The 20,140-nt window shown below is 46.8% G+C and overlaps 1 protein-coding gene across 1 annotated transcript; it reads left to right on the top strand.

Moving 5' to 3' along the window:
• The first annotated feature begins 4,196 nt into the window (after positions 1-4,196).
• slitrk6 (SLIT and NTRK-like family, member 6) lies at positions 4,197-19,840 on the top strand. The gene is made up of 2 exons (XM_076152520.1): positions 4,197-4,732; positions 16,476-19,840. Exon 2 carries the CDS (start codon positions 16,491-16,493, stop codon positions 19,017-19,019), a length of 2,529 nt encoding a protein of 842 aa, XP_076008635.1. The 5' UTR covers positions 4,197-4,732; positions 16,476-16,490; the 3' UTR covers positions 19,020-19,840.
• Positions 19,841-20,140: the final 300 nt, after the last annotated feature.

Raw genomic sequence — 20,140 nt, 5'->3', positions numbered from 1 at the left:
GCCATAAATCATTACAAACCACGGGGAGAACAAGCACGGAAACAAAAACACGCCTTTGTCACACCAAGGTTACAAAGACACCGCGACGGCTGATGCAAAAATAATAACAACTTCCCACAACTTTTTAACATTTCGTCTTCGGGTGAAAACATTGCTCAACAGCAACGAGACAGGTTGGACGAGATGTGTGTAGCGACGTATACGCTATCCAACAAGCCTGGACCTGGAGTTAACAAGGGGAAGGTGCTCATTGTGCGTGTTTGACTAAAAGGCGGGGCTTCATCAGTCAGAAGAAGACCTCCGTGCGTTCATGATGTAAACAGAATCATCTTTCATCAACATGCTAAACAATCAGCATGTGCAAATAGCTCTTTGTTTGCACAGCAATGCGCTTTTGCGGCTGTAAGTTTCACAGGTGTGAGTACCCAGTTGAAAGTAAATGTCACGGATAGTGTTTATGAGAAGCGAGACGTGGGTGCTGTCAGATGCACTTCATGATTCCTGAACTCAGCTCACATTCACGTTTGTTTAAGTGCGAAGAGCAAGCAAACACGCTGAGTAATTCAGTAACGAGCGGTTTGGTCACAACGTGCCTGACCCGGAACACATCTTTGAACTCACCCACTTTACTCACAGCTTTCAACTCTGTTATGATCCTACATTGAAACTGGAGCGATTGTAGGAACATTTCCATATCGGAATGCAGCATTTGTTGAACATGCTCTGAAACGGTGCCAGGCTGCAGATGTTCGCCCTATGGATTCTTCACGTTGCAATGCGTCGACAGCGAGGAACAAGACTAAACTACTAAACCACTTTTTTTGTGAGACATCTACACCTGCAGCAGAAACATTGTGCAGCATCGGACTGTGGCTCGATTAGGTCCACACACACAGACACACACACACACACACACACACACACACACACACACACACACACACACACAGATGGTAGAGGACCTTTTTTCATTTGGTAGGAAGCGATTCTTATCGGACAAAACAGTGCCACGTCTTCCGAGTCTCATCATGTGGCGCCGTTTAACTTCCTTATGTGCTGTGGGTAACAAGCCGTACCTGCATCAAGATGACTCGCAACGATATCAGGTTACTCAAGTTAAACTCAGTAGAACAACACACAAATGACAGAAGAGAAAACATGGAGACAACCGGCTACGGACCGCAACGATCACTGTGCACAGGTTCGTCAGAAGATGCCCAACTGTACTAGGATTAGAGATTCGAGTTCAGCCCAGGTCCGACTCTGCCATTGAGCATATTTCAAACCTGGGCCATGATAAAGCCGTTCCATTATGCCGCACTAATGTCGTTCAGCCCTACTGAAATATCCTCCTGGCTCTCCCAACCCTAACAAGCCTATCTGTTACTTTATCACAGGAGGGGGAGGCGTGTAATTGTGTTGTTCTCAATATATAGAGGTAACTCATCGGTAACACAGATGCACCACTCAGAGAGAAAAGTGCTCTTGGATTGAATGCAGCTTGCTGGATATTTGAAGAAAATGATGAAAATGCTACAGATGTGTGTGTAGGTGAGTGTTCAGGCACTTTTAGCTGTTGCAGTAAAACACATTTGGCTCCATATCTCCAACCGAGCACACTGAGGGAATCGAGGTAATACATTCTGATCCCGCCATGGAGACAAATACAGATATGTTACACATCGCTCGTAAATATGTTTTGTTTAGGCTCTGCGTCGCGAAAGTAATCCAGAGTCAGAACTACTCTACTGCTAATCGTTTGTCACCTTAATATGACTCCTGAGTCTGACGCAGAAAGGACTGAGGAGGTGTTTTTGGACGGAATTGCGAGGAAAAACAATGAAATCAACAAATCTTGCCCTTAAACTTTAAGCTTGCAGGTAAAATGATGTAGCTTAGAGATATACATGGTAACTCCTTCTCTGGCACTGGCACACACACTCCTCTAGAGCCAGGCCTCATTATAACTTTGGGCGTAATCCTGACTTTAAAATACATCCAAATTGCTTCAATATATCCCCAATGTCACCACACACCCTTCGTACCCGCAACTTCTAATTATACGGTTCGTTCGACGCGTTCCCGAAATGAAAATCACATTTGCTCACAGCACAAGAAGCAAAGGTATAGAAATGATCAGTGGAAATGTTTTGTTACTGACATGTTTGTGTTCAATATCAGTGTCGTTATGGTTACTAGTTTTATGAACGCACGTCACCGCCCCTCTTCTGTAGTCAAGAGTCAGTGTAATATGAGCAGCGCAAACAGTTCCGTACTCTGAGAGGAGATTTGACTACGCAGTAAACATACTGTATTTTCCTGCGATTTGAATACTTTGTTCTCACTCTTTCAGAATGCCCCAACATCATTTTTGTCTCAAACTAATAACCTCCAGTGTGCACGTCGGTGAGTTTGTTTCCCGACATGATGCCAACATAAACACCTCCTTGGCCCTCGTCCCAGCCCGGGCACAAAAACCTCAAACAATACATTAAAGATATGGATCTTATCAGTGTGTTTTATTTGTTTATTTGTTACGTGTCAGTGCGATAAAGCACCCGCACTTCCTGGGGACCCGGCTCATGCGGAATTTACTTTACTGACAAACGTGTTTAATGGCTTTGTGCCTTCCCTTCACCGGGGAAGAAAATCTAGAAAGTAGCTGAAGAGCATTTTCACTGTCCGTACAGTGATTCTGTTCCCTTTTTGTACCATTCTGAATGAACTCTATGTCAATTTGAAGGTAAAATTCTTTCAAAACTATCTTCAAGGTTGTCATTTTACACTTTTATTAACTTTTCAGCACCCTTAGGGGATTACGCCGGCCACCTTCTTTAGGGAGATCTATCTGGGAAAGGTCACCGGAGAGGTCAAACGCAGACTTCCGCGGCTCCACGGCGTTCCAGATGGGAGTTAACTTTAAACTAATCCTGTGACAAACCCCCTCGGCTCCTTTTATACACAAGCGCAGGAGGGAGACGTTCTCGCTCCATCTGAAAGCGATAAGCGAGTAAAGCTTGCAGAGAATTACGGCCAGGCGCAAATAAATCGCCTGCTTTTTCAAGGTTACATGCAGAAAATGATTATTTGGGGGTTTTGACTCATCCCACAGAAGCTGAAGCTGGACTGAAAAATGCTTTATCGGTCCCTGCATCCGGGCGAGAACAGAGGTCAGGCTCAGCCACAGCTCATCTGGAACTGGCCCCCGCTCTCAGAATGATGGAAGGTGTTTGTATGCGCCGGACCGCCACGTTGACCCCCAAAAGAGTCGACTCTCTCCCCCAAAAAGTGAGGGATTCTGTTTCCTTCAGTGGACACATTTCCGATAAGTGATATTTTGGCAACACTGCTGCCACCTGCCTGTCATTCAGCATCATATCCGTTCACTGGCTAGGTGCTGCAGCCAGGCTATTTAAAGCTCATCAACCCATGTGTTTGTTCTCTGGCATTGTTCAAACCTCAGAGGGGCGGAGCTCTGTGTGAGCACAAGGAGCTTCCCTCAGCTGGATAATGTGAGCAGATAAGGAAATCCAGGAAGTTGATTAGATTGTCCTTCAGAATAAAACTGAATTTGGTGTGTGTGTGTGTGTGTGTGTGTGTGTGTGTGTGTGTGTGTGTGTGGAGGGGGGGTATAGAAGAGAGATTTAAGACGTACATTTTATTATTAAATATTGATTGGAACTCTACACTAAAACTCTACTCTCTCTCCCTCGCTCTCTCTCTCCTCTCTTCCTCTCTCAACCTGACCGGTCAAGGCAGATGGTCGCCCACCTGGAGCCCGGTTCCGCTTCGGTTACTTTCCATTTAAGGGGAGTTGTTCCTTGTTGCTATCGCCAAGTGCTTGCTCATGGGGGAAGCTGGGTTTCTTTAAATGCTGTGTATCTAAAGTGCCTCAAGATAACCTTTTTTTCTTTTTTTATATAGATCTAGCATTACATAAATAAGGTTGAATTGAATTGACACTTGACAGTCTATTATTGTGACAGTGATTTATGCGTTGGAAGCGGTGGATTATAAGGAAATCACCAAGTAAAGCAATAAATGCGGGGAATTCTCAGGATCGGTGCGTTGCTCACTGCAGTCACCGGGGCTTTTACTTTGAAAGCGTCCGGCGGATTTACCTCTAATCATTCTTTCTGGCTTCCCGCAACTGCTTGTCTGCCTGAGTCCACCTCGCGCTCATGCAAATGAAACGCAGCGCCTCCAATTCAGCGCAGATTGGTGAAGTCCAGAGCGCACCGGAGCGCAGCGCCGCGCACGGCTCCTGTGCCGCCACACACCCGCCCGGATACTAAACACACACGGCTCAGCTGCTGACGAAGAACAAGTTTGAGCTTCACACCTCCAACCTGAAACTTCATTATAATTAATTCTGCGGAGGGGGGAAACTAGAGAAGCGGCTGCCTCCTCCTCCTCCTCTTCATCATCACCACCACCATCCCGGGACCGGAGCGGGTCCTCTCACCGTGACCATCCCGCTGCCATGGAATAATACAAGAGTCCGCGTACGACTGCGGACACGCGTGGACAAAAGTGGGGACCGTGAAGTTTCCTCTGCTGCTGCTGCGTGCGCGTGTGCGTAAGAGTGTGTGTTTGCGTGTGCGTGTAACCGGAGGGGAAGTGTTGTGGAGGTGCAGCCCGGCTCCCGATGCGTCGCTTCCCCGCAGCTGCCGATGGACAGCGCGCGGTGACACTCGGACTATCCGCCCCCGATTCCCTGCACTTATAGTCGGTAAGTCACGACCAGCGGTTCGCCAGGTGTGTGTGTGTGTGTGTGTGTGTGTGTGAAATGTTGCGCTGCGTGCGTTTTATTCATTTATTCATTTTTATCCGCAATTCTGTGTCCAGGTTGTGTCGTTAAAACACATTAGTAACCCGGGAAACAGTGCGCACCGGCCGGGAAGCAGCCAGGTGTTCGTCCTTACTGGACAGGTTCCAACCGGCCAAAGTGTGTTACAGGCCGGATACGATGTACATGTGTGAATGCCAACAGCTTGACGCTTAAATGACAGTTATTATGTGGCTGAGTGCAGAAAACACACACTATAAAGTGGATTCCTCACTTAAGAAGCAATACTTTATGATTTCACGAGGTGTGCAAACGCTGTAAAGGCTTCAATGTTGTATAAATTCTACCAAACCTTGATTTAAGATTCTTAATGGAACCACAAAGTGTATGTAAACAGAATGTCCCCCCTAATTAGTGAGGTATATCATTTCTAATTTGTAATTTCTAATGTCATGTTCACAGGTGCATTCATGTGCAACCGCATCATGACTCCCACCGTCCAATCAGAGCACAGAACAGGCTTTGTCTGACCAGAACCAAGTCCATTAATTCTCCCGCGAAGTTGTTCTAGAGAATAAAGGCCCTGTGGTTAATAAGCACTACATTGTGGTTGATAATGGCTGATTAAATACAGGCATACAAGATTAATTTCGAATTTAATTGCTTTGCACTTTGCCCTGTTGTCTTTTCATTTGAGCTTGAGGATGCACATTTGCAGATAGTTCCATTTAAAGTGGATTTTAATGAAGGAGGAGAAGTGTCCAATTAGGTTTGTGTTGCGAATTTTATAATTGAGTTTGGATTCCAATTTTTTGCTTGGTTGAATCGGTGGTCAATAATGTAATAGCTTGGCTGTATTCACTCCATATGTGCCCCAGTAAGTGTTGTGATTAATTAACGCACGTCGGTTTATCGAGAGGCGTCGTCTCATTTTGAGCAGCTCCACAGTATTCAACACTCACAGGGAGATTTTTCTGTAAAGTAGAAGGAGATTATGGCGCTCTGTCGTCAGCTTTCCACCCTCTAATCTATTGCTAATAAGAGGTCTGCATTTTAATTAATTATTTAACTGTGTGAAGGCAGACACCTCCCCATTTTCCCCCTTCCTGAAAGGATCGGTGGCTTGGTGCCCAATCATCACCCAAGCAGAGAAAATGAGGGAAAGATGAGCTGATGTTTGCTTGTAGCCAACAGAGCAATACTGTCCGGAGCGCTGTGGAGCAATGTGTTTGATCTCAGCTGTAATGGCACTGTAATGTGGACGGGCACTATGTGTGTGTGAGCAGCGTGATGGCACGGCGGAGGATATGGGCTACAAGGGGAGAACAGGGAGGAGGAGGAGGAGGGAAACTTTATTTAGCCACAACATACTCCCAGACAGGGAAACTGGAGATACATTGAAACGACTCTCCATCTCTAAGACACAGAAAGTAGGCGGCACCAGCCCACAGAATATTGAATCAGTCAAAGAGGGCTGGATCAACGGGCAAGAGAGTCCAACTATCTGCTGCCTCTTGAGTGGGCCGATGTCATAATTATCATTTCTGCAGGATTGTGGTGGAGGGGCCGCCGGCGCAGGCAGGAGCTCTGCAGATGTGTGGGTGTAGTGGAGGTTTCGACCCTTGTAGGGCAGGACGCATCGTTTCTGTTACGGTGGTGGTGGTGGTGGTGGTGTGTGTGTGTGTGTGTGTGTGTGGGGAGGGGGGAGAGATAGAGAGGACGAGTCACACTGTAATTGGGCCCAGGGAAGACTGCAGGGCGGCCTGTGAAGTTGACAGACAGTCAACTTTGCGCGCTCACACTCTCACACACTCACACACACACACACACACACACACAAACAAGGCTAGGTTGAGACCCGACAAAGCAATAGGGTGCAGGGGGCTTTAATCTACTATCCACCATGTTGAGCTGGAATGAAAGAACCCCCGAGCTAGATGCAACAAGTCTCACTCTCTCTCCCCCCCCCTCCTTTCTCCTCCTCCCCCCCTCTCACCTCCTCCACCTCTCCCTCGTATTAGTCTGCGTAATTGGCGTACGAGGCAGCCTGTGTTATTAAAGCATCGCTCTGGCCTGTTTGTGCTCGGTTACTCCTCGTGCCGCTGTGGTCGGAGAGTGTGTCATCAGCGACACCTGAGAGAAAATAGCCTGTCCCTCACTAAAACCCCCCTCTTGCTGTAACCCCCCCCACCCCTCCCCCCTCGACTCTGTCAGCAGAGATACAGGAGTGCAGAGCTGCAGGCCGGTGGGTCTCTGAGTGGAGTCTGGTGAGTCAATAGAGATCCTCAGGGTGGTATCTTCAGAAAATAAAGGAGTTAATAAGCTGCACCATAGAGACGAGTGATCACCGCTGTCTGTCTGTGAGATCTCCAAATAGATCCATCTTCTTCTCCTCTGTGCTGGGGTTTAAAATATCTGCAGGTTTGAAACTCGGACTCTCCTCCCACGTCTTCCAGCAGGATGTCATGAAGCGCCGGCACCTCATTGGTTGCCGTCGTGTGTTTCTTTACAGCAATTCTTTTTCTACAATTGCAGATGGAAATGAGCCCTGGTTAGATACAGTAACCACCGGCACGGGCTCCAAGCAGATGCCCGTAATTGGAACGTTACAGCTACCAAATGTATGTGATGGACAGGCTAAGATCTATACTGGCTTGGTGCTTGATTTTATGGCACCGTAAAAAAGGACTCCTCACTTAAGCTGTGATAATTAATGTGATTTCATGAGACGTTAAGGTCCCGTTAAGGGTTTCCCCTTCTTAAATGTTGGATAAATCCCAGTTAACCTCAATTTAAGAGAGCTTAAGGTTCTTAAAGTAACCACAACGTCTATGAAAGCAGCATTTCAATGTCAAGCTGATCTTCCCTCTTTAATCGGTCGTGGCTCTAACATTGGATCACAGGAGAGACTTTGGGTTTTCAATGACTATAATTCCACTAATGCTCTAATGACGTGGTAACAGAGAATAAAGGCCAGTGGGTAGTAAGTGCTGCATTATGCTTGATAATAACCGATTACATACATGTATGCAAGATTAATGTCTCACAGTTTGAAAGGCAGCATGTGTTGGGTTTGGCGTGTCAGCGGACAGATTGTTAAATGTCATAAACACTACGCTGCCTTTGTTTGAAGGTCAATACATCCATGTCAGATATAATAAACTCGCACATTTCATTCACCAAACCTGCAGCATGTGATCTGTTTACTGTAAATCCATTAATCCTGCGTATTTGTTATGCTTCTAAGCGATTGAAGGTGCCTGCCGGTAATCCACCAAGAATCCATTGTTGGCTAAACAGGTTTGAGCAGGAGGCTTCATGAGGCCGTCCAGCTCCGTTAAAGCGCCTGACGCTGGGATTCGCGGTTTAATTGGTCTTGAGAGGTCTTCTTCAGTTGGACAGCGCGGGTCAGCTCAATTCTCTGTAGTTGTTAAGTCATCAGACACTCAATTAACTTCGCCGCATTACCTGACCCAGAAGAGGAGCGAGTGCAACAGCAGCAAAAGAGCGATGACACACGCCTAGCAAAGTTTCTGTTCATCATAAATTTTTACTAAGCCTCTGAGGGGGGAAGATAGGACTTGGAAATGTCATCCGAATTGTCTGGCTGACACATTATTGTGTGCAGTGTAGACTGATTTAAATGCAAGATCTTTCTCACATGGAAGCTGGTCCGTGTTACCTGGAGGGTGTTGGATCCTGCCCTACTCAGTTTGAAACCCTCTCAGATCTTTATCATGTCCCTCTTTTTACCCGTCAAGGCATGAAGCGATTACCATGAAGAGCAACCGACTAGAAGAAAAATGTTGTATTGTCGTGTTGCCATTTGGATCGCTCCTGTATGTATTTTGGATCTCTGGCATGTAGGCGTCGGCGTTTCCAAGTGTTGTAACATTATTCAGTGTTGTGCTTTATCTACATGTCAAGTTGAAACCTTCGTCTCTCCACTGACAGACCTTAGAGTCTCGGAGAAGAGGGTTGAAGGTATGTGCTGTACGATCCGATGACGTCTTCGTGCACACGGCGGGATCCTATGGGGCTTTGGGTAGATTTCCCGCAGGCTAATCAGCGAACGCGTTATTGTTTACTTCTTAATTGCCGTCTCCGTAACTTTGTACACGTTCAGCTACTTTCTGAGATGTGCTGGAATCACTTGACAGTTATATAACCTCCACGGTGGCACTGCAACCACAAGTAGAGTGTGGAATCTTCAGAAGGCGGGAAATGTGAAGCTGACGGCCCCGGAGACACAACACTGCTCGCTTACTGTAGCGTGAACTTTACATTTCCTATCATTTTGAATCAATTTTATATCGGAGGCTGAACGTGTGAGTGGCAGGGGAAAAACACTCACCAGCACCACAGTGAACGTCAATTCTCAGCAGTGCTGCTGTCTACGTAGGCTCTCAAGTGTGTGTGTGTGTGTGTGTGTGTGTGTGTGTATGTGTGTGTGTGGTTTGTGGGTGGGAAGCTGGCAAGGAGTCATGGGGTTTTCACAGGACTAGTTCCGTCTACTAAAAAGGTTAGTTATTGGAATTTGTGTGTTTTCTTTATATAGACACACATTCTCATACAAAGTGGTCACAGTGATGTCAGTCATATCGAAATTGCGTCATATCTATCCGGGTTCAGCAGCCCGAGTGTCCTGGTCAAGGGCAATGGCGGGGGAATGAAGCTCCAGAGTTGTTTGAGCATCGACCCGTGACCAGAGTAGAAAAGTCGTCTTTTTGTGCTTGTTGTGCTTGTTGTGACGTCTGCGACTGTGACCTCGGCATTGTTTACAGGTACAACCGGGCGTAATCTGTGGCTCCTTTCACACAGGGGTTTGTGTATCAGATCCGCACCTTTACTGAGAAGAATGAAGAGTCTTGTCGCCACGCCGACCTTGATCCATTTTACCGAAGCTGGGCTTTGTTTGGGATTCAAGGAAAATTTAGAGAACAGAGACCTTGAAGGGATCTTGAGGTATCTTGTGTGTCATCAAGTACCCGAGGTGGATTATGGTTGATTATTTCTAAACAGTTAAGTCCAAACATCTCCTGTTCAGCGTGAGTCTCAAAGGGACATTGTGCCACACTCCAGGAAAAAACAGTGCTTTATTATGGTTTAGAAATCAATCTCTCCCCCGCCGATTCAGTTTTGTGAATGATTTTATCGACGACTCGCCTGTCTAGTGAGTCACTGCGAAACAGAATCTGTTCCTTTGTGAGGGACTCAGAAATCTACACAGAAAAGCCATGCATCTGTCAGCTGCAGATGTCTTTGCTTACAAAACGGAACTTATCCACTGGTCTACTCTGCCCGTTCCTTTCTGAAGACTAATTAACACACATTAGTTAAACAGACCATTTGAAATGCAAGGCTGCTAATTCACACTTGCCAGGGGAGCTGAGACAAACCCTGCCTCCCCACATGCTCTTTGTGCTGCTATTATTAGTTCTCTAATGCACATGCAATCACAGGCCAAAGGTTCGGCGGTAGAGAAGAGGGAAAGGCGAAAACGAAGGGACGTGCACTACAAAGGAAGGGAGGGACTGAGGCTGCTGATGTTGAGTTATGCAGGTTTGTGTTGGTGCAGCTGCGTAGGCTGCTGTATGCAAAAAGCACTCGGGCCCAAACACTGCGCATCTTAGCACGCCGGCTGTGAAGGCTCCTGCACGGAGACGAGGAGCCGCACAGCTGATGCAGCTTTTTAACGGACCACCGATGACGTTTCTGAAGATGCGTGCTTTGTGGTCAGCCCAGAAAGCTCAATATCTCTCTCTCAGTCTCTCTCCCTCTCCCTCTGTTGGTCGGTCGCCAAGCCAGCGTGCTAACTGCGGCTGCCAAGGCGATCTGTTCGTGCGTGGCAGAGCAGTTGATGGAGGGACGAAGGGTCACCACCCCCCCTAAGCTTTCTGATCCAGGAGAAAGAACCTCTGCTGTAAATTAACTCTCGATTATTCAGTGCCTGTTCTACTTGACAATCATCATCACAGCTGATCCCCCCTCTTCACATTTGAGCCATGCACTCAGTATGTTTGCATGCATTTGATTGCACTGAAATTCTACATGCGGACGGAGAAATTATCTGTGTAAGGAGCAAATGTAAGCGTAATGAATTTTAAAATCCCCGTCTTCGATACTTCAGTGGCCTACAGGAGCTTGAGTGGGTGGTGGACTCGCAGGCTAATGTAGCAATATAGTGAACTATCAGCAGTTGTCATGACAGTTTCAAGGTCCCCCTCCAATTTACTGGATGAATTGCCCTACAAGGATTGACTCCTCGACCAACACTTGTACCGATGAAAGAAAACTACACACACATGCCAGTGATTGTCAGACTGTTTCAGGATGACTCATAATCACCTGTTTCCTTGATTTGAGCCTTTGAACCAAGAATGCATTCAAATCAATATGGATCCATTTTGTACATGTTGGGTCAGGTTTAAAGAGCGGAATCTGGGGTATTTTGACGGCTCTCCAATCTCAAAATGAGTCAAATTTGACCCTGGATAGTATAAATGAGTGAAACGTTTAGCTGGTAGCTCTCTAGAGTACAGACACTATAGCTGTGTCTAGTTTCAAGGGACATTGAAGGTGTCATTTTCTCCACTTCTATTCTATTTTGAAGGATTTTCTAATGTGGCTGAAAGAAGACTCGTTCCTAGCCTTGCATTTCTCCGCTGATTAGAATGAGGAAGATAAATATAAGTTTAAATATAAGTCACAGTTTGCAATTAGTTGAGAACTTTGATGACTTAGGGAAGATGCGGCCTGCGTCCTTCAAGGATGCATCCTCTGAAAGTGGGCTTACGTATGCAGAACAGCGACCCTCGACCTCCAGGTCCATAAATCACTGTTGCGTAAAGCCTTGTGATGATGAAGAGGGAGGCCATGGAAGCTAACAACTGGGGGGGGGGGGGGGAGTGTGGGGGTCTCTTAAAACAAGTTGGAACAGTGAGAACTCTGTAGCCGTGGCAGCGAGACACAAGATGTGAAGTGACTTTTATCAGTCTGGACAATAGTTAAAGCGACTGGCTGAGGATAACACGCCTTTCATACTGCCTCACACTAAAGGAGGAATTAACCTGCTGCCTTACGGGCTATTATATCTGGCTCAAACACTCTTTGCTTGCTTTGACAGTGACGAGGACTGAACATGACGAGGGCTGTGTTCATATTATCCAAAAAGTAATGTCTGAGGCTGTCAAGTGGCGATGCTGTGCACCGCTTGGTGCAGCTCAACTCCAATTTGTGCTTTGTTGTCACATTCTGAAAGCTATTACAGAAACATAACAGGTGCACCAGAAGTTTGTCAAATCCCATGCAGCTGGATTACATATTCACGTTAGATTGCAGTTAATCTAATGGCTGAGTGGTTGCGGTGGTAAACAGCAAAGAAGGACAAAGGGTGAATTGTGGAGGAGCTATTTTAAATACACGAGGCCTGTTGTGTCACGTAGCACAGTCGAAATGGTTAGAGGGAAACACGGGCCAAGTTACAGACTCGCTGCTGGCGACCCTGACCTCTGACCTCCTGTTGGAGGGTTAAAACATCGACCCTGCAGGGATCTTTAAAGCACCGGTGTTTAACTTGGACCAATTATTGGGAGCGATGTTTGGGCTCGCTAAGAGTTTGCGTGCAGATGTCAAGAAATGTCAAGGATTCACAGATATGTTAACGCTCAGTGCACAGTTGAATGTTTAGACGTATTATGTATGTGCATGACGTGCATATTATGTGTGGTTACTGTGGAAGCTGTGGCATAGTACTCTCAAGTGGATTGTGGAGTCGTGGAGGAAGGAGGTTGCATGATAAGAAACACTTATGCACTTGCACTGGAACAATTCAAATGCATAGTTGGCCCAAAATAAGTGTGAACACGCTATTTATGGGCGTATGAGTAGGCAAAGCGTATTGTATGTGAAAACGTCTTTTGGCAGATCCTAGCTCGTAATAAATATTCAACCACCAGATTTCTCTCCCTCCCAGGGCATATTCCGCTTCTCGTCTCTGCCGGCGATGACTCGGCTTCGCCCACATGCATGGGGGGAGATCTCGCAGGGCGCCGGCACGTCTCTAATTCAATTGTCTGCACAGCGAGGGATGCACACTGCAGTCCCGAACAGAGACCACCAGCACCGAGAGAGAGAGAGGGAGCGCTTTATCTCTCTCTCTCTATCTGTCTCCGGCTCGTCACGCCAAGTTCTATGCAACATTGATTGCCTGAAAAATTGATCGGTGAGAGAGGTCTGTTTTGAATACGGGAGAAAGAAAAGACGAGGGATTGAATACGGGAGAAACGAGGGGAACGTCTCATTGTGTCCCTCCCGACGCGTTATCATGCAGCCCCCAGTGTCTTAAGATGTGATCGGGTCACTGAGGTTTGGACACCGAGGGGACGCCACGACCAGTAGGCTCTGAGCAAGGCCATCAGAATGAAATATTAGGACAGAAAACGCTGAAATATTTTAAGATTTAAGATAGTTTATTTAAGTCATTTTGCATGCAACTGACAGCAATCACACACAATTGAAATTTGTCTTGCACCCCCTACATATCACACACACAAACACATGCACTACCGAGGGGGTGCAGGGCAGACATTTTTCGGCGCCCATGGAGCAGTTGGGGGTTCGGTGCCTTGCTCATGTGCACCTCGGCAGTGCTCTGGCAAACTGGCAACTCATTAGCTACCAGTCTGCTTACTTGGCCCACACAGGGGACTTGAACCGGCGACCCTGCGGTTCCCAGCTGTCCGGCCCAGCAGACTGAGCTACTGCCGCCCCGAAATATAGCATACTGATCAATCATGAAGGCACATGAGCACATACCTCCCTCAAGGCAGGTCCTCCAATTAGACAACGTCTCACAGTGATGAAATAATGATGAAATTGAACAGGTTTGGCCACATTCACTTCAATTTGACAGCCAATTAAAACAAAACTGTAGGGCTTATCAAAAAAAGGAAGATGTCACTTTTGTCCGACATTATTCACGACATTTTACATGTAAAATTTTCTGACAACTGACCTATCATTGTAGTTTAATATAACAGCTGCATACATGTGCTACGTGTTAAGATGATGATGTAATGCATTTTGATGAGTCCTTTGGGCTGACGTCAATGAAAAAAAACAAATGTTTATAGGACCCCTGAGAATTTAGAGCACAGGGCTGTTGCTGCCTCTTGTTAATGTCTCCACAGGGAGGTTCATGCAGCTTCATCGATTCTATAACGAGATGAAAGGATTAATGGTGGACATAATGAGGAGTTACCGTTTTTGATCGCATTTGTTTTTTAAATAGTCTTATTTTCACCGGATCCTCAAGCAGGTCATCTAAAAACACGGGACGTCCCTGAGGAAGCAGGAGACGAGAACGTCCCGTGTCCTGTATATTCTGTCTGATGTGGTGGTCCCTCTGGAAATGACTAACTGGGCTTGTTGTGCAGTTAAGCTTGTGAAGTTTAATGTTTGTCTCCCTGTAAAGTACATTGATTTGTTGTGTCCTCTGTTGTCGTGTTGTGAGGTCAGTTTATGTTATATGTGTAGCGTTTCAGGCCCAGGTGATGAGCGCTTGTGTAGTATTCTCTGCTGTCAATTGTTGTGTTTGCAGAGTTTTCAGTGACCGTGGGGTTATGAGCCCGGGCTCATCTTAGATGTTACAGATAGCTCACGTCATCAATAATTTTCACTTCAGCCTGGAGCAGAGTAAATGCTTTGAAACAGGGAGTGAGAGCGGAGAGGCCAGGGCAGAGGAAAGGTGAGCCAGGCTGATTGTTAAGATAGCAGTTGTTACATCAGCGTGTTACATCATAGAAAAGCTCAAACATCCCAAAAAAACATATTTTTCTGCAAGAAGAGACTTTGCAGTCAGTGGTTAGGCAGGAAGTAGCGTAAAGTGTTTGGCTTCACTGCACTTCTTCTGTGTACTGAAGGAGATTGCCCGGAATTCGATCAGGGAGGAAAAGAAGTTAAAGCAGGAGAAACGCCTCAGTGTGCAGACACCTTTGGCGAAAAACAGCCTTCCCTCCAGCTCCAGCAATTTGGTTGTTGCCTCTGGCCTCACAAGAAACACAGACAGGTTTAAAGGATTTAATGATTATTCATTTCCTGAAAGGGACCAGATTGTGGAAAGCAACGCGCCTTGTTATCTTCTGTTCTTTACACTGCAGGATGAGTAAAGCAAGGATTATTTACCAAGACTGTACATTTGCATTTGAAATGTAATACGTAATGTTTACACCGTCTTTCCATATCGGAGCGCAGTAAGTGCACAACCTCACTGTCTTGGTGTTAATTTTGACGAAGCTGCCTTTGTTCCTCGCTGAAGTCAGTCATTACCATAGAAGCTGTCGTAGCTCTGTGTGGATTCCAGGGTTTGTGTATGTAGCAGATGTTCCACAGCACAAGACTTCACACAACACCCTGAAAATGTGGTTTTGTGTCTAATTGACTGTCACGACTAAGGGAATGTGTCCTGAACCTGAGTGAAAAGAGGGTTGAGTCACTTGGAGTTTACTTTCTGAACAACAGGCAGTATCAGGCTGAACCAGGCCTGCTGCGTCTTGTTGCAATGAAGTTCTCTCCAGATGTTGATGGGATTTGCTTGCAGGAGCAGACACGTTGTCGTTCCACCTCTCCCTCTCTGACCTCTTTGAAGAAATGTTTTCGAGGCATCTCTCAGTTGTCAGTCGCCTATAGACGCCCTTACATCTACACCAACCCCGCAAGAGAGATCCAGGCTTGAACCCGGTGTTGTTTTAATCAAATTGACTTGAGGGAGTAAGAGGTCACAGGCAAAACTCACACTTCACCTCTCCCTCCAGCTCTTACAACAAACTTTGCATCCCGAGCTCTGACTACCTGCTCACTTCGGAAGTAAACAATTAAGTCGACCGAGGCGATACCGTCAGATCTTAATTCTGATTGCTGTGTGTTTTGCACCGATTACGGGGTAGCGGCGTGGCTTGTGGTCGGCTTGCTAGTGTGTAAGCCGAAGCCAGGGAGCATATATGAGGCAAACAAAGACGAACAAGAGCGTCAGGTTCCAATACTGCAGTCAAGAATATGTATGTGGGTATTGTGCATCTTGTGACTCAAGCCACCGATTAGAGATGAAAGTGGGATACGTAAATGCTGTAATCTTCCTGTGAGTCACAGGGAGAAGAGTTCTATTGTTCCGCCGGTGCTCATCCTAAGAGATGTACATTCTGTCCTCCAAAACACACACTACAGATTCTGACACGTGGCTCAGCTGTCATTCCCCTGGTCGGCGCCGTTGTTGCAACCCAAAATGTACAAGGGATCATTATTCTTACCGAACTTCAGGAGTGTTGGAATGTGACCGAGTCGACACTATTTTGCCTTTTTCCTCTCATGCATTTTTCATGTTTGTGATTAATATATAAAGTAATTCCACACTACAGCAGCTCATCTGTCCGCTGCCGCAGCTTCTCATGCATATGATTCACCCGCACATTTAATTTCATACAGTTGTGCTTTGCTCACACTCGAGCCACGGTTCATGTGTCGTAACATGTGAAACTTGTATGACCTTTGGGGTTAGATATCTCGTAACAGCCTCAGACATTTAAATGTTAAGTACTCTTATGTTGTGCCAACATTTGTGTGACTCTCTCTCTCTCTCTCTCCCCTCCTCCCTCCTCCCTCCTCCATCTCTTCTATCCTTTCTGTGCAGAATTTGCAGACCGAAATGGTGGCCGGTATCATTTTCATCGGCTTGTTTCTCGCTGCGGCCAGATCCCAAGATATCCCTCCCTCCGAGGCGCCATCCTCCATTAGTGAATCTTGTGACTCCTTGTGCTCCTGTGAGGCGAAAGATGGCATCCTTCTTCTCAACTGCGAGCAGAGAAATATCAGCAAAATCTCCCAAATCAAAGTCCCGTCAGGCGTGCCCTTCCACCTGAACCTTTACAAAAATGATTTGGTTGAGTTGCGCGCTGAGGAAATGGAAGGGCTTAAGAGTGCCCTGTCGCTGCACATTGGGGGTAATAGCATACAAGAGCTGGAACCGGGGGTCTTTAGCAGTCTTGGTTCACTGAAAAAACTCCACATAAATAGCAATTTTCTCGTCAGTCTGAAAGAGGACACTTTCCTTGGCCTGGTGAATTTAGAGTTTCTCCAAGCCGACACCAATTTCATTCGTGTCATCGAGCCGGGGGCCTTCAACAAGCTGATTCGCCTCAAAGTGCTCATCCTCAACGATAATTCCATAGAGTTTTTACCCAACAACATCTTCCGATTTGTGCCCCTCACCCACCTGGACTTGCGTGGCAACAAGCTGCAGACGTTGCCCTACGTTGGCTTTTTGGAGCACATCGGGAGGATAATGGAACTTCTCTTGGAGGACAACGACTGGGTGTGTGATTGTGATATTTTACACTTAAAAATCTGGATGGAGAACATGAGGGCCCAGTCGGCCATCGGGGAAGTTGTCTGCAGCAGACCGCAGCAACTTAAGGGGATCCTCCTGGCGAAAGTCAAGCGGGATGTTCTCTGCCCGTCTCATGCAGACATCAACCTGGAGGAGCCTTCAAAGTCATTGGATATGGTTGTGACTCCCTCATCCAAAGCTCAGATTCCCAAGGTGATAAACAGCAAGGATGACGGCAAGATGCCCACGCCGTCTCATCTTCCCGGGAGTCCTTGTGTGGAGCAGTGCTCCTGCCACAATCACCCTGTGGCGGGGTTTTTGATGCATTGTCAGGACCGGGGAATTCAAAAGGTATCAGATATCGGAGTACTTCAGCAAAGCCCCACCAAACTGGTTATGACGGGAAATATGATTCAGAAGCTTCTCAAGTATGACTTTGTCACATATGATAGTTTAGAGTTACTCAACTTGGCAAACAACAGAATTGACTACATAGATAATGAAACTTTCCTCAGCTTGAGCAGTCTGAAAAAGTTGTATCTCAACGGCAACCGGATAGAGAAGCTCGTATCCACCATGTTTGTGGGACTCCACAACCTTGAATACCTGTACTTGGAATACAACCTTATCAAAGAGATTGCCCCTGGCACATTTAATCCCTTGCCAAATCTAAAGCTGTTGTCATTAAATAACAACCTGCTCAGCTCTCTTCCAGCTCAGATATTCCGCAATGTGCCCCTCGCCAAATTAAACCTGAGGAAAAATCTATTTATGCACCTGCCAGTGAGCAACGTGCTTGATCAACTCAACTCACTGGAGCAGATTTACTTAGAGGACAACCCCTGGGACTGCAGCTGTGACTTACTCAGCCTCAAACAATGGGTGGAGAAGCTAAAAGAGGAGGTACTGGTGGGGTCCATTTTGTGTCACACCCCAAAGAAAGTCATGCAGACTGAGTTGAGGAGCCTTCGTCATGAGTTGCTCTGTCCCGGTATTGTGACTTTTTTGAGTCCCGACGGGGAGGAGAGCGTCACGGCCACGCTCGGCCCCGACAACAGCGGGAAGGGTTTCCTCAGCTCCATCACAGAAACTGTCCCGCTCTCCGTGCTCATCTTATGCATCCTCATGTTCGTCCTGCTGATCGTTTTCTGCGCAGCTGGGTTGGTGGTGTTCATGGTGCATCGGCGGCGAAGGAGGGCCAAGAAAAAGGCAGCAGAGGAGCAGCCCAGAGAGAACAGCAGCAGCAGCCCCATTCACCTGCATTACAGCATGTACGGGCAGAAAACCACACACCACACTCTCACACAAAGGGCCGGCTCGGCCACTATGTACGAGGAGAGGTCACACAGTCCCATTGTGCAGATCTGCCGCAACCCCACCTACTGTGCCCAACACAAGGAGCTGGAGGGAGACTTGGATTACGGCTTGGACGAGCCCAACACCAAGCATCACCTCTGCCGTAGCATCATGGAAAAGGAGAACACGTCCCCGCTCACGGGAAACCCCAGCCTGAAATACAGGTCCATGACCACTGAGGGCCCGGCGGACTTCGCCTCCCTCGCCAACCCCGGCGCCTTGTACAGGAACATTCTGGAGCGAGAGAGGGAGCTGCAGCAGCTGGGCATAACGGAGTACCTGAGGAAAAATATGCCGCAGCTCCAGTCCGCTGTGGAGATGCAGGTCCCGGGACACCAGGAGGAGCTGAAGCTCATGGAGACGATTATGTACTCTCGACCCCGCAAGGTCATGCTGGAGCAAACACAGAACGAGTACTTTGAACTCAAGGCTAACTTGCATACCGAACCAGATTACTTGGAGGTTCTGGAGCATCAAACAGCATTTAACTGAATTAAAGCAGAAGAAAATATACAGTATATATATTAAGTTTTGAATCAAGTGCCTTGTCAAATTTTGCCCTCTTGTACTTTCCACAGTGTGAAACATATAAACACGGGCACATCACATATGTTTAATCGTAGCACAGAATGTACTTGGTTGACTCTGTTATTACCTTATATCTGGTGTGTAGCTGGTGCAAGGTTGTCATATTTTGGCCATAAGTGAGTTAAAGAATCTATTGAGGCGGTTTGAGCGATCCTGCGTCTCCTCTCAATCAAACCTCCCGCTATTGATTACATTACATTTTCGCGGCGCGCTGCAGCCAAAAGAATTGATCGGCCACGGTGCACAAGCAGCCGTCTGACATCCTGACAGGAAGCAGATGTTCCCCTGAATAAGAGTGAATTTAAAAAAAAAGCCACTTGACCCAGAATCGCTGCTTAATCAGTCGATCTCGACCTGATTAGTCCCTTCTGTCAACACGAGCCAGCCGTTATGCTATATAAAGAGTACTTACAGTGCTGAAACATCAGCGCCATGCCAACTGAACGTCGACGGGAGGGAGGTTTTTGCAGATCTAAGGAAGCAGTCTCATCCTGCTGTCTGCGGTTTTGACGAGATAAACAACAACTGCATGGGTACAGGCATAGGAACTTTATTTATTTTATTACAGACGGTGATATTCACAGAAAGGATGTTTAAAGTTGTTTTTTTAGTAAATAGAGCACTTGAGATGCAGCATATTATACACAACTGTAATCTTGTAAAAAAAAAAAAAAATGCATTGCACTAATCAAATGCCATAATGTGGTGCATGACAATCAAGAGTGTCCTGCTGAAACGGTTTTGTCCTTTCCTTTCTGCCAGAAAAAAACGAGCCACAAAGGTGTATGAGTGCATGTGCGTGTATATGTGTGTGTGTGAGTGTGCGTGAATGGCGTGAGGTTGTGTTTCATACCGTCTGTCACAATGCTTCAGCAGCGTTCAGTGCTTTGCTCTCCCCTGAGTTTTTTTTCCACCTGTGTGCATTTCTGAACTGATAAGGGGCGGGGCATATTTAGGTGCAAGCACGTGATCGGTCGCCGATGAGCAATACTGCCCGTACGCCGAGGCAACGCTCGACTTCAATC

Source organism: Genypterus blacodes, unplaced genomic scaffold, assembly GCF_046128005.1.
Source record: "Genypterus blacodes isolate CSIRO-AG114 ecotype Tasmania unplaced genomic scaffold, CSIRO-AGI_Gbla_v1 ptg000056l_1, whole genome shotgun sequence".
Classification (NCBI taxonomy): Eukaryota; Metazoa; Chordata; class Actinopteri; order Ophidiiformes; family Ophidiidae; genus Genypterus; species Genypterus blacodes.
This window is presented reverse-complemented; position numbering and strand designations above follow the sequence as displayed.